Genomic DNA, 14,620 nt, shown 5'->3' with positions numbered 1-14,620 from the left:
CATAAAGAACTGATGAGATCATCTTAGGATGAGATCACCTTGCATAGAGGACAACACATGTGGAGAAGCTAGGAAGCTGATGCCCGAGAGAAAGAGATCACTCCTACCGAAGCCTTTGGCTTGAGAAGACCTATAGTCTGTCGTGCGTCCTGAATTTTATTATCTATATATTTTACTTGCAGATAAATAAAATGATTGGTATGAAAGTTCTGTATCATGAGCTCTTCATCTAAGGTAGAACACTTCATAAAATGAATTAAAATTCGGCAAGGCAAACCACTTTTGCAAAGATGTAGAGATTAGAAAATAATAATTTGTGGCGCATTTTTAGTTCTTTTAGTGGTTTTTTTTATGTTACTTACAAAGTGATTAAAATAGCGTCATTAGCTTTAATTTACAAACCACAATGAAAATGTTTCAGGGTTCATGTTTTGGGTTAAAAAATATCAAATAAAGTAAGACAAATACTAAATATTTTTTAACACAAACAACGCAAAATAAAACTTTATAAATTTGTTTTCTTTTTTTAACAAATCGATTAAATAATCAGTTTTTTATTCTATTCTAAAGTTTTATAAAAATCTATTGATGAAATAAAACATAACACGCATTTTCCAATTGATAAAATATTTTTGCATTTTAGTAAGTAACAACATTTCTAAATTTTTCAACCTAAAAAATGAACCATGCGAACTGAAGTTATGATTTCAATTAGTCAAATAAACATGAAACACAGCAATTGTGTTGTGTTCACAGACCCGTTCCACTTAATAAGTTGATTTTTTGCCATTAGTAAATTATTTGCTTTATAACAGAAAATACATATGTAAATTTTCTTAAATATCGTCTTCTTTTTCCGGAGTTTTAGTGGGTTTCATTTAACAATGGCAAATCAAAAACTTTTTAATGTCCAAGAAACATTTTTAAGATTTGAATTTTCACTAATAGCATGTTACAAAAAAAAACTCGTTTACACTTTTGAAAGGAACTAAGTTTTTTTTCAAATATACTAATCCCTATAATCTTTCCAACCTGATGGTTTAAAGCTCATGGTTTAAACTCATTTCCTTTAAACTTGAAATGAATAACCATTAGTCGTTGCTGTCATAATCATCAGTCAAATCTCTTACATTGATAGATTACAGACTTTTTAAGTGTTTTGATTGGCAGAATTATTGTTACACTTTTGAAATTAAAACTCAGCCCTCATAGTCTAACGTTTTATGAACAATATTTCCATCAGACATATATCTAACGTTAGACTAATCAATTTAGTATTCAGAGAAAAGTTATGAAACTTTTTGATTTACAGAATTACTTTTTTTTAAATGTTATACTTTTCATTGTTAAAATTTACACTCTTGTATAAAAAACTTTCGTTTCCTGATTATTGAAATAATAACCCATTTCTGAAACGTTGAACTCTTGATTATACTATAAGGGAAAACGTTTCAAAACGTTTTCATAAACAGTAATGCATTTTTTAGTAATACAACGTTAGACTTTTTATAAGTTGAACTTTGAAATAAAAATCCTTTCGTTACGATATTCAATCAAATCACAGTTAATTTTTTTAAACGTTAGACTTCTAAGCTTCCCATGGAAAAGAAACGTTTCTTTATGTAATGGTCAAACGAGTTTGTTAACCCTTAACAATGAGTCTCTGTTGTAAAGTCGTCTTTAACTTGAGTTCCCTCTCGGAGACACCAAACCAAACAATTTCAACCCACCCCCCTCTTCTCTCCGACGGAGTCATAAACAAACCTCACGTGTTGTGAATCTATTTTCAAAAGTTAAACAAAGAATAATTTTCATATAAAGAATTAGTGACTTTCGTTGATAATCATTGTCATTTCATTTCAGAAGTTTAAAACGTCTTTTAGTACTGTTCAAACCATTGTTAGTTCCCAACTTACATTATTAGATCGTAAGCATTTTTTTCCATTATAAACATTATTTTTTACCATTTATACACACAATAAAAATATGTAATTTTTCAGGAAATAAAGAGATTTAATTAATATTTATTTTTGAGACGGGTTCATTCTGTTGTGTATCTGCTGCAGTAATCGGGAAATATTGTTGGGAAATATACATCCTTTAACGACTGATCTCAGTAGACTTGTTTGTTGTGTCATCTAAAGAATCTTGTTTTCTTGCAGTCTACAAAGTTGTAGATATTAGAAAAACGCAAACAAAACACTAACGTTGGAGGTAAGTTCCTCTAATGTTAATGTTTAACGTTAAAGTTAGGTATGGACTCCTATAACGTTAACGTTTATTGTTCATGTTATATAGAATATATCCAAACGTTTCATATTAATTTAACGTAACAAACAAAAACGTACATTTTACGTTACATTACAATATCGATGACATCTCTATTTTAACACCTAAGTTTAAAAGTAATTTTAAGCATGAAATATTATTAAATAACATAAATGAATACATCGATGATATCTAATATGTTTTTGTCGAAAAAACATAGGCAAGTATCGTAAAATCACTTCTGATGTCTAGCATTGCATGTGGTATACTAACAGACTTTTACAGAGAGTAATACAGAGAAAGGAACTAAGTTTTTGCCGCACACTCAAATTTTCTAATCCCTATTTCTTTAAAACCTGATGGTTTAAACCTTTGTTTTATTTCAAACTTAGGCTTCCATTGTTCATAGAATTCTTAGTTTGAAATATCAAAGCTCTTTGACATCAGGTTGTACAAATGTAGGGATTATAATTTTGGAGTTTATGGCAAAAACTCATTTCCTGTGTTTTTATGATAGAAATTCAGAGAAAAAATAACATATAGAGGGACTGTAATTATAAGAGGCCAAGAAAAATACAAAAATAAAGTTCATACAAGAGTGCAAATTTATCGCTCAATTTGATTAGCTATTAGAAGAATTACACTTGCTATAATTACTCTTGCCATAATTAAAATTAAATTGGATACAAATTACAAATCTAATGCAGAGACAGTTCATGAGCTATAAGGTTTAGGTACTCTTCTATGGGAAGAGTATTATACTGTAGGACAATGTTAGCAATCCTCTCATAGGTTTGAGGAAGAAATTCGGGTTCGAATTCTAGCTGAGCACATTTTAACCGAACATTTCCAATATTTCACTTCTGTAGACGAGGCATTGGCTACATAGGTGTAGTTGTTGCTGTCTCGAACCATTGGTTTACCCTTACTTGTGGTCTCAAAGGTCACCAAAGGGTCCTCCATTGTGAGAAAATATGGAGCTGAACTTGTGTTAACTGTTCTTTTTTTTAAAACAATGAGAAAACTTAAGTTGGGAATTTTCATGGGAAAATTTCCCGCATTTGCAAAAAAAAAGACAGATTTTCATCTTTTTAGAAATTAGAAAATTTTGACAAAAGTATTATGTCAAGTGTAATTATGGCAAAAATATTATGGCAAATGAAACTGAGCCGTCTAATACAGCTATGTCTACAGCTCCTGTTATATCAATGTTATTCTCCAAGTTTGTAAACTCCCTGATGGAAGATTTTCTACACCCAAATAAAATTTTGTTACTTTTAGAATGCCAAAAGCATAAGCGGTAATGGCCGGAAAAAGATTCTTGTGATTGGTAAGACAGGAACTGGGAAGAGTACTCTCTGCAATGTACTCTCAGGAAAGAAGTATGATGCTGATTATTTCAAAACTTCCTCAGAAGGCAAATCCTGTACCCAGAAACCTAAGTTTAAAGATGTATTCTTGAATGGAGACGAAAAGAAACCAGTCTCCCTCATAGATACCATGGGGTTTGATGATCCTACTAAGAATCATGATGCTAAAATTATAGGTAAACTTGTAGTCAAGCTGAAAAAAAGATGTGATTATGTCAATCTGTTTGTCCTTGCAGTTAATGGACAGAACCCAAGACTAGATGGATCCCTGCTGACAATGATCAGGATATTGGAAGGAATGTTTGGCAAACAGTTTTGGAATCAGACCGTTCTTGTTTTTACTCGCATGCCGATGAGTCTGAGAGATAAGGAAAGGAGAGAAAAAATTAACAAGAAAACAGATGCTCAACTTGCAGCAGACTTCATAAAGATAGCAGAGGAACAGTTTGGGGATTGCAGCGGGCTACGCTATCTTTACATGGATGCAATTTATGAAAAAGATGATGATGATGAGAAAGCTGCATTTGATTCTGCTTGTACTAAGCTTTATGAAATGTTAGAAGAGTTACCTGGGCTCTCGACAGAGAATGTAAAGAAGGTTGCAACAGACAATGCACTATTGCAACGAAAAATTAAAGAACAGGAAAAGGAAATGAGGAAAATAAAGAAGGTCGTTGCAGCTGCGGTTGTTGGCGGGTCAGCTGGGGCACTAATTTTAGCTCCTTTGGCTGCTCCAATTGCTGCTGCTGGGACAATTGGGGTCGCTGGGGTCGTTGGGGCCGAGGCCATTTGGACCACTGGGGTCATTATGGCCGGGGGCATTGCGGGCGCTGCAGGGGCCGCTAAAGGTGCACTTTATAGTACAGGCAAGTTGAACTTATATTATAGCATTCATTGAATGGGAAAATACGGAATTTTAATATAAATATTACTATAATGTCATAAAAATATAAAATTTAGTCCTATTTTGGTTAATTTTTAGAATTCTTTGATTCTATTAATTGGTTTTAATTCGGATATTCAAATCGGTTTAATGCTAAACAGTAAACAGTTTAACAATAAATAAAACTCATTTGCAACAGCTCTTTAATTTTAGGAGATGGAAATGAAACTGATGGGAATGAAACTGATGGAAATGAAACTGATGGGAATGAAACTGATGGAAGTGAAACTGATGGAAATGAAACTGATGGGAATGAAACTGATGGAAATGAAACTGATGGATAGGTTCAAATGAAGAATCCGGAAAGGCAATCCCAGAAGCGGAAAAGAAATAACAATATTTGGGTGTATCTCAATAAACTGCCATGTTTATTTATATATTGTCCTATCTAATTTGAATTTCAGCACTTATCCATCTTAAAAATTTATTTTTAAGGTTGTAATTGATTTTAAGTAGAATTGTGAAAAAATGGAATCCTAAGTATTTAGATTTTATGGGAATCTTTGATATTAGGCTAAAAAATTATAAGTTATGATTTTATTCCAGAATAATCTTAGGTCAGAAAATCTTCAGATTCGTTAATCCTCTGGATTGATTAACAAAGTAATGCATCTTTTAGCAGCAATTTGATTATTCTTAATTACACTACAACCAAAACATTTAATAAGTATTTTTTTTCCGTGTACCATGATGAATACTTTCAATAGTTTACCATAACTTAAAATTCAAAATTAAAACTAAATATATTTGAGCTTTTTAGTTATCTTTCTTTATTATATTTCATCTATTTGTGATATTGTTTTATATTTTTATTTCTAAAAATAAAATTGAGCAAAGAATCATCTTAAAAGTAAGTGGGAAAAAGAGAAAACCAAGTGTAATTTTAAAGATTTTTAATTTTAAAATCAACCTTTTTTTAAAAACAAAAACAAAGTTATAACTGCGATTAAGGGCCCAAATATTTCAGGGGTAATTCCTTCCAAGATTCAAGGGGGGGGGGTAATCCCCCAGGATTCTAGGTGGGGGGGGGGTAAATAACCCCCCCTATTTCCGCCACTGGCTGCTACTATCTTCCAGCATGCCAATATCACTATCCATAAATATTACCTTGATAAATATTCGATATATCATCGTCAATTTTAAAGATACAAAGAAGGCGAAGATCACATTCTGAAAAGCTCATTAAAAGAACCTTTTTATAACTCAAACCTCAGCCATAGGACAGGCCAGGCAGATACAGTAAAAATCACAATTTAAAGGGAGAGACCGGCTAGGTAACATATTTGAATCAAGAATGCAGTATAATGGAGAAATATTTTAGGATTCATTTGAGACGTTTTTACGGTGTATAATTTCTCAGTAAAATTTCACTGGAAGAACCGTTTATTTACAATAACTTTAAAATTAATTTGTTGTTTAGAGACTTATTCACTTATTTTAAACTTTTTAACTTTTTGGGTAGAATTAATCCCAGATTAGTACGAGGATAAGGCCGGTACGAATTTAGTAACGCATTCATAAGACTTTCTTTAGATAGGAGTGTGAAATATCGGAAATGAAAGACGTAATTAGTCCCAAAGTTATTTAAATGTTTATTACATATTATTATAATGATATTAATCAGTTAAATCCACAGAGAATAGAATATATATTAGAGGGGAATTTACTAGAAAAAAAGTGTAAAACAGCCATTTTGTTGAACCGTTTCCATACTGCGGGTGTACTTCACAAATTTATGCTATATAACCTTTTGGGCCCTGGAACATCATTTTATAGAAAATCTAAAATTAATATTAAAAGAAAACAAAATTATGAAATAGGCTGGTTTCATAATTGACCAATGATCATTTCACATAGACTCTATGCCTTTCACTTTACAAACGATGATTTTCCGTTATAACTATAAATAAAATGATGTTTTTTATTCACCTAATTCATTTTATAAAGTTTATTCACCAGATTTAAAAAATTCTAAATTGAAATGGATAGTCTAGGGAACATTATGTATTAATGTACTTTACTGCATATAATTTGTGAACATTTACATGATTTGACAAAATTCATATCGAGGGATTGTCTAAATTCCACTCTAATTTATATTCTATTCTCTTTGGTTAAATCAGTTCTTAGATATAATTGATTTTTGTGACAAATTTAATATTTACTGCTTGCAAAAATCTGGAATTTCCCCCCAACATGCATAATTAAAACTAATGCCTTGTATTTCCTTGAATCCGACCATCGATGCTACAGAACTAGAGTGTGTTAAGAATTTTGTCATTGCAGTATAATTTGATAGATTGTTTTTACCTTTCCTTGGATTTTAATTTCCATCGTTGTGATAGAAAAAGATTGTCTTCAGAATCCTACCAAATGAGCTAGATAGTTTTATGATTACATTTCTAGTCTTATATTAGACTGCCATCGGTGTCAATCATGTTATGGGACTAGACTGCATATTATCATTTTCCAATGACGGCTCAGTGCACTGTAAACTCCGGTTCAGTTGAAGTACCGTTCCGACTTTTTGGCAACTAGGACACATTGTACAATGTACACTGTACAATGTACACTGTATACTGTACAATGTACACTGTACAATGCACACTGTACAATGTACACTGTACAGTACACAAACATGGAAGTCAAGATGGGACAGTATACAAAATGAATCATCTCATTCATTTATGAATGACATTAAACATTAAAAGAGTATCTATTTAATTCATATATTTATGATATTTTTAACTTTTTCTTATAAATTGATGATCATTTTTAGACAAAACGGCAAATGTTTAAAAATGTCTGATTATTGTAAATGTAAACAGTATACAGAGACAAAACATACAAGGGCCGCGGAAAATATTTACTTTTATTTTTAAAACAAATAATTTTTTAATTCAATCATTTATATCAATTAAAATTCTTGCCATTTTTAGTAAACTTATGAACTTACGATGTTAAAGGCTATTACGATAATTTTTTCTTTTAAATAATTTCCATAAAGGGAGTCGGCCCAGGAAACATGACAGTTGATGAAGAGTTTTGAATGTCTTCTTCCATCATTTGCAAAGAGAATAGAACTCCCTTTCAGACTGAAAGGGACTGACAAAATTCATACCGAGGAATTGTTTAAATTCCACTCTAATATATTCTATTCTCTTTGATTATTTGATAAGTTGTTTGATACTAAATTGATGCATAGTTTTGAATGTCTTCTTCCATATACTGTATTATAATATTAAAGACTTATCACAGTTTATTTAGCATAACAAATCTTTAACTCAAATATATTTTGTTTTGAAACCAATTTTACTTTAAGATGACTCCCATAGATTATTTTTATTATTCTGTTTTGTATCAAACAACTTAACAAATCATGGAAGAAGACATTTTAAACTTTTCACCAACTGTCATGTTTCGTGGGACACCCAGTACCTCAACTTTGACGATAATTTTTTCTTTCAAATAATTTACATGCTTCAACTTTGACGTTAATTTTTTCTTTCAAATAATTTACATACAGGGTGTCCCAAAAAACATGGGAATTCAGTGACGAATTTGATCTCGTCTTTGTTATGTATTAGCATTGTAATACCTAATTTCAAAAGCCATAATATTATTATGTCGACTAGAAATTATTTTATGAAAAGGGTAAAAGATTGCAAAGATGTATCTATAATGTCTCCGCAAGATGAACAGTGAAGGCGGACAAGTTTACTCTGTTTGTATACTGCAATTTTCTTGTTTTACTAAGTACAACCGTATGCAGTCAAAACATATACAAACAAATTGTAAAAATAGCAGACGAAACTCTTACGGATTACAGCTTTCTCATTAGATATCACTATACTAAATCAAAGAATTGTTTGAAAAGACAATATTGAATTCGTCACTGAATTCCCATGTTTATTGGGACACCCTCAAATTTTTAACAAATAAATCTTGTTTGTTTTATTAACAATGCTAATTTTTTTGTTGAATTTTTACACAATTAAATTTTGAAGAAAAAAATCAGCAAAACAGCCTCTTGAACAATTTTGCCGGAAAAAATGTCGACAATCATTATTTTTGAAAATGCGCCAATATAAATAGAAAAATACGCCAAAATTAAAGGATGATTAAAATGGGATACTTTCAGAGCAACAGTTAAATCTAAAGAGGGGAACGAAGCCGAAACTTATATTTATTCTAAATGTAATGTATTCAGTCTATAATTAATATATCGATGAATATATAGTCAAGATGTATATTAGTTAGGGCTGGATTTGAATATAGTTCACATGTGTTTATATCTGCTCTAGTTTCAGAGCATATTTAGTGTTTACGAGGTACAGTGATCTCAAGAAAACATAAAAATCTTTATTCATTGTGCAAACTGAGCAGTTAAACGATAGGAGGCTTTTCCCAGTTGTCAAAAAATCAAAAGAAAAGTGTAATTTTTAAATGATAACAAGTAAACTCTGGAAGACGAATTTTAGACTCAATTTATGACTTTAAATAAAGTGCAATGAACATGAGACATTAAAATTGTGCGGTGTAAAAATAATAATTTATTCAATAAGTTACATTTTGTTTTGTAACCAAATCAATATAATTATTTTTTGCTTTAATGATGTCTTCCTATTCTCCAGTTTTTTGGTTATAACTGTATAACGTTTAACTTGTGGCATCAATATAAATTTTGGAAAAAATATCCCATATCTTACTTTTAGTCAAAAAGAAATTAGTAAAGAAAAATAAAGAAATATATCGTCAGCTCTTTGCTATCTTAAGAAACTAAACGTAATTTCCAGTGCACCCCATATATAGAACGGCAAGTCCGATTCACAACAGTAACCGAAAAAAGCTAAATCTGATCAAGAATGAATGAGATATCTACATTCGTCTCATAGAAAATGATTATTTTCAATTTTGGTTTCTCGCTAAAATCGACTTGGGGAAAAATGCTACAGGAACAATGGGGGTAATGGTCAGAGTTAAATATACGTTTCTATCTAGAAAATTGATGATATTGTCAACATTATTGAAAAAGGTTAAGATTGGTATTGTTGTGAACCGTATAAGGTCGTCCTTACATGAAGGGTCACTTGAAACAACAACAAGATTTAAACTTTTTGTTAAAAAACTTTATATTAATGGTTTGATTAGGTTTAAATAAAAAACAATATCAGTTGTGATCAATATTATTAAGATGCGGAAATTATTCTTAACAATCCTATATCTTGGAGTTCATTCTTCCAGCGCTACACCCCCAGGTTCCAGGTAACTATACAGTGCTATTCTAAAAAAAGAAAAATAATTCATTGATTAATTGAAACTTGAAGTCGTCTTTGACCTTAAAAATTGTTTGCGGCATTCTAATTGGCAACCTTGATTTAGCAATAAATGAATTATTCCAGTTTATTCTGAATAGCACGGTATTTAAAGTAAAAATCTTGGGAATCAAATGTAAGAATTTACTTTTAAAAAGTTAAAAGATAAATTTGGGAGTAAATACAATATATCAATCTATCTTTTAGGCCTGAACCCACTTGTAATCCATTTAAAGCACAAATTTAAAAAAATTATAATTCCAAAAACAAATATTTTATGTTACTGTCATCTATATTTATACTTTGCTTGTCTGTCTGTCTGTTTGTATTCAATCAACGTCAAAACAGCTGAACCGATAGGGCCCAATTTTCATGGGGGACCACACATAAAATTTGAAAATGATTTAAAATGGCCGAATTTCCGTTAAAAGCTAGTATATAATAATTTGAAAACTAAATCTCTAATATTGCACAAACAACAAGCTTTATGCGATGATTGAAAAATTGCAAAATGTCTCAGATTTGTTTTGATTTGTAGCAGAATTTATTTCTTCGGCAAGAGGGCGTTCTAAAAACGTCCCGATTTTTTATTCTATCTATCTATCTATTTATCTATCTATCTATTTATCTATCTATCTATCTATCTATCTATCTATCTATCTATCTATCTATCTATCTATCTATCTATCTATCTATCTATCTATCTATCTATCTATCTATCTATCTATCTATTTATCTAAAAAAATTGTGATTAGCGGCGTCTGATGCAAAATTGTACCTTTTTTGTGCAACTCTCCTGTATGGTATTTTTCAATATTTGTTGAAAATTTTTATTTTTTTTTGGTACTTCAATGGTCAAAAAACAAAATCCGCTTAACTTTTTTCTCTCAAAATCAATAGCTCAGAAAAGCAAAAATGTGTATATATATTATTTCTATCAAAATCTAGAATTTTGTAAATATTGTAGAACAGAATCACAGAGAATTTGCAAAAATGTAATAAGAAAATTTGCAATTTCAAGTTTTTAAGGAAAAGTTGTTTAAATCCTCTAGTTCCTTTCTTCTTAGTATATTCTGAAGTTATAAATATACGCTTTTCAGTTGAAAACTAAGGAGCCATTGAAAAACAACTTTTCTTTAAAAATTAGACCAGAACTAAAAATTGCGAATTTTCTTATAGCAATTTTGCAAATTTTCTGTGATTCATGTTATTCAATATTTACAAAATTTTAGAAGTTGATAGAAATAGTATATATACACATTTTTGCTTTTCTGAACTTTAGATTTTGAGAGAGAAAAAAGTTTTTCGGATTTTTTTGGGCCATTGGAGTACCAAAAAAAATCAAAAAAATATTGAAAAAATAACATACAGTAGAGTTGCACAAAAAAGAACAATTTTGCACCAGACGCCGTTAATCACACTTTTTTTACTCACCCTGTATATAGTGTGGTGGATGGTGTAAGCCTATTGGTGGCTCCTACCCCAGTCCTAGAGGATGGTGTAGATGAGGGAGGGAATATAACCTGGCCTGATGGAGGATATTATTCGGTAAGTTCTTAAAGGGACTGTACACGTAATTTAAAGTGTTCCTTTGTTAATAGAGTGACATGTCACAACGGCAAACTAGAAATCTTTGTTTCACCCTCCACTAATATTGACTGTTTCTGCGGTCAAAGTACTGCAAAACACTGCAGTACACAAAGCCTAGTTGAGTGTGGTTTAATCAAGGTTATAATGCAAGGAAAGTTATTTCAGAGGTGTACGCATCTTTTGTACTGCAGTGTATTGTCTCTGGGAGGTAATGTAAACACAAGACGGATGTCAAAGCCTGACATGGGATCCATCTTTCACATAAAAAATCAATGAAATATTCTGGTCATAGAAAACTATTATGTGAATTATCAAAATTATCAAAATTTAATGCTTTTAATCTCCTCGGACACTAAACGAACACTTATGCATCTATTCTTGTTTACAAATTCCGCCCAGAGAGAACTGGTTTCAATATATACGCAGAGTATACGCAACTGTAAAATGCAGCTTCAAAATTACTTCTTTAAAATGCAGCTTTTAAATTACTTCTTTAAAATGCAGCTTTAAAATAACTTCTTTAAAATGCAGCTTCAAAATTACTTGTTTAAAATGCAGCTTCAAAATTACTTGTTTAAAATGCAGCTTCAAAATTACTTGTTTAAAATGCAGCTTCAAAATTACTTCTTTAAAATGCAGCTTCAAAATTACTTTTTCAAAATGCAGCTTTAAAGTTACTTCTTTGAAATGCAGCTTTAAAATTTCAATTCATTAAAACTATTTTGCTAAAACAAGTGATTTACAGATTCAAAATGTACATGTCTAGGGCTAAAGTAGTGTAAGTAAATCAGATCAAGATCAAAGAACAAGGCGTTGCGACACTTTAAATTCGACCCAGTCATGAACAGGTTGTGATTCTTCAGGAACTATGGAAATACTGGATGAATTATCCTCTTTAAACTCCGGTTCATTTCAAGTACCAGGCCTAATTCTAACCATCTAAAGCAAGCTGTACAGTACACTTATATACTATGTACGTCAAACTGGGACAGTACGCCAAATAAATGATTTTCTTCTAGTGAAATGTATGTGTTCTAGTGAAACTATTAATGTAAGGTGCTGTGTTTTGTTAAGGCCAAGTCAGGGAGCAAGGAATAGAAGGGAGATATAACTGACGCGGTTCGCCCTACCATATGATTATACATGCTTTGCAGACGGGTACTCCATTTATTTGTCTGATGTACAATTACCGCGAATACAATAACCTATTTTGAATATTATTTATACAAATGAAGTACCCGTCTGCAAAGCACGCATAATCATATGGTAGGGCGAACCGCGTCAGTTATATCTCCCTTCTATTCCTTACTCCCTGAGCCAAGTACAGTGGTAACGGTACATACATGTACTGGAACGGAAGGATAAACTATACTTTATTTAGGCCAAATACACTGGTAACTGGTTGAATGGTGTACAGAATGGAAACGGTACATATATGTACTGGAACGGAAGGATAAACTATACTTTATTCAGGCCAAATACAGCGGTAACTGGTTGAATGGTGTACAGAATGGAAACGGTACATATATGTACTGGAACGGAAGGATAAACTATACTTTATTTAGGCCAAATACAGCGGTAACTGGTTGAATGGTGTACAGAATGGAAACGGTACATATATGTACTGGAACGGAAGGATAAACTATAATTTATTTNACGGAAGGATACACTATACTTTATTTAGGCCAAATACAGCGGTAACTGGTTGAATGGTGTACAGAATGGAAACGGTACATATATGTACTGGAACGGAAGGATATACAAGGGGGGATGGAAGGATGGTAAACAGGTAAACAAAATAAATTAAAAAGAATCTAGTAACAGGAAAAACAAGTTTCTTGAAAAAAAAACCTGGAAATAAAAGCTTTGTAAAATAGTCCCAATTGTCTGAAGTCCTTAATGTCACTGAAAGTAAAGTCCAGAGTTTTAGATTCCTGGGACTTTTTTCCTAAAATAATCAGGGGGCTGCCAATAAAGTCTAAGGAAATAAGATCACAGGAAAAAAATTCCTGAAGAAAAAAGCCCCTAGTCTTGGGAAATGTTGACAAGTTTTCCTAAAAGGACTTTTATTCTATGCATCTGCATATTGATTAATATCAAGTCCCTGTTTTTTTATGTTTGTAAACATCCTTTGATGCCATGCATTGAAAATGACTTTCGATTACAATTTTGATTTTTATTAAGCTGTAACCTAACATAGAAGCCAAGAGAAGTTATCAATTAAAAAGCTTCTCTTTGATTACTTGTTAACTTCTAATTCGAAAAAAAACTTGAACCAATCAAAACTTAAATAAAATAAAAAAAGAGGTTTTCTTGTATTGATATGATTGCTGTAGGACTTTTTTCCATGGACGATTTAAGTGCTAAAATTTAGGACTTTATTTACGAAAACTTTTTTACAGAGAACTTTTTTGTCGGTTACCATTAAAACGAATACTAAACAAAATAAATATTGTCTTTGTTCTTCTTTTTAATGATGAATTACCATTAAGGAATTTGCACTTGTTGCCACTGATAATTTTCTGTTCATGTATAAGTTTCATATTCATTGGTTAAAGATGTATTGTTTAAAAATATGTAGTTCAGTTGCAGATTATAAATTTTAAGCGAAATTTCATGACCTAAAGAAACCCAGCAAACCAAAAAACGTGATTATGGCAAAATTACATCATTTTCATGAAATAATAGTATAAAACTCATTGAAAAATTGTCAAGACGACATTTGATAAATTCTTCCGATGTATTCGTTATTAAGGGTTTCACTGTATATGTTTAAGTTTCATATTCATTGGTTTAAGATTCATTATTTAAAAATATCTAGTTCAGTTGCAAATTATAAATTCTCGGCGAAATTTTATGACCTAAAGAAATCCAGCAAGCCAAAAAACGTGATTATGGTAAAATTGCATCATTTTCACGTAACAACGTTGCAAAATTTACGTCATATTATTCATGCAAATTACGTAACAGATACAGAGTAAATTTACCTTATTTCAACCAATTAGAAACCGACGTAGATTCTAATGTGTCTGGCCTTTAAAATCAAACAACCAGAGGGAAGGACAATGTTTTAAACCGATTTAGAATCTAAAAATTTTGACCTCAGGATGGATTTGGAACAATGATCTGGCCTG

At 31.1% G+C, this 14,620-nt stretch overlaps 1 protein-coding gene and 1 long non-coding RNA gene across 2 annotated transcripts; both read left to right on the top strand.

Annotated features, from left to right (window-relative positions):
- The first annotated feature begins 39 nt into the window (after positions 1–39).
- LOC111718251 (uncharacterized) lies at positions 40–4,956 on the top strand. Its single transcript, XM_023493794.1, has 3 exons — positions 40–234; positions 3,550–4,504; positions 4,735–4,956. Exons 1-3 carry the CDS (start codon positions 217–219, stop codon positions 4,863–4,865), a joined length of 1,104 nt encoding a protein of 367 aa, XP_023349562.1. The 5' UTR covers positions 40–216; the 3' UTR covers positions 4,866–4,956.
- Positions 4,957–8,809: 3,853 nt separating this feature from the next.
- Positions 8,810–11,461, top strand: LOC111718250 (uncharacterized). The gene is made up of 3 exons (XR_002769019.1): positions 8,810–8,912; positions 9,776–9,846; positions 11,342–11,461. It is a non-coding gene; the product is annotated as an uncharacterized LOC111718250 (long non-coding RNA).
- Positions 11,462–14,620: the final 3,159 nt, after the last annotated feature.

This window comes from Eurytemora carolleeae, unplaced genomic scaffold, assembly GCF_000591075.1.
Source record: "Eurytemora carolleeae unplaced genomic scaffold, Eaff_2.0 scaffold556, whole genome shotgun sequence".
NCBI lineage: Eukaryota > Metazoa > Arthropoda > Copepoda > Calanoida > Temoridae > Eurytemora > Eurytemora carolleeae.
Note: the sequence above shows the minus strand (reverse complement) of the source record. Positions and strands in the feature narration are given on the sequence as shown.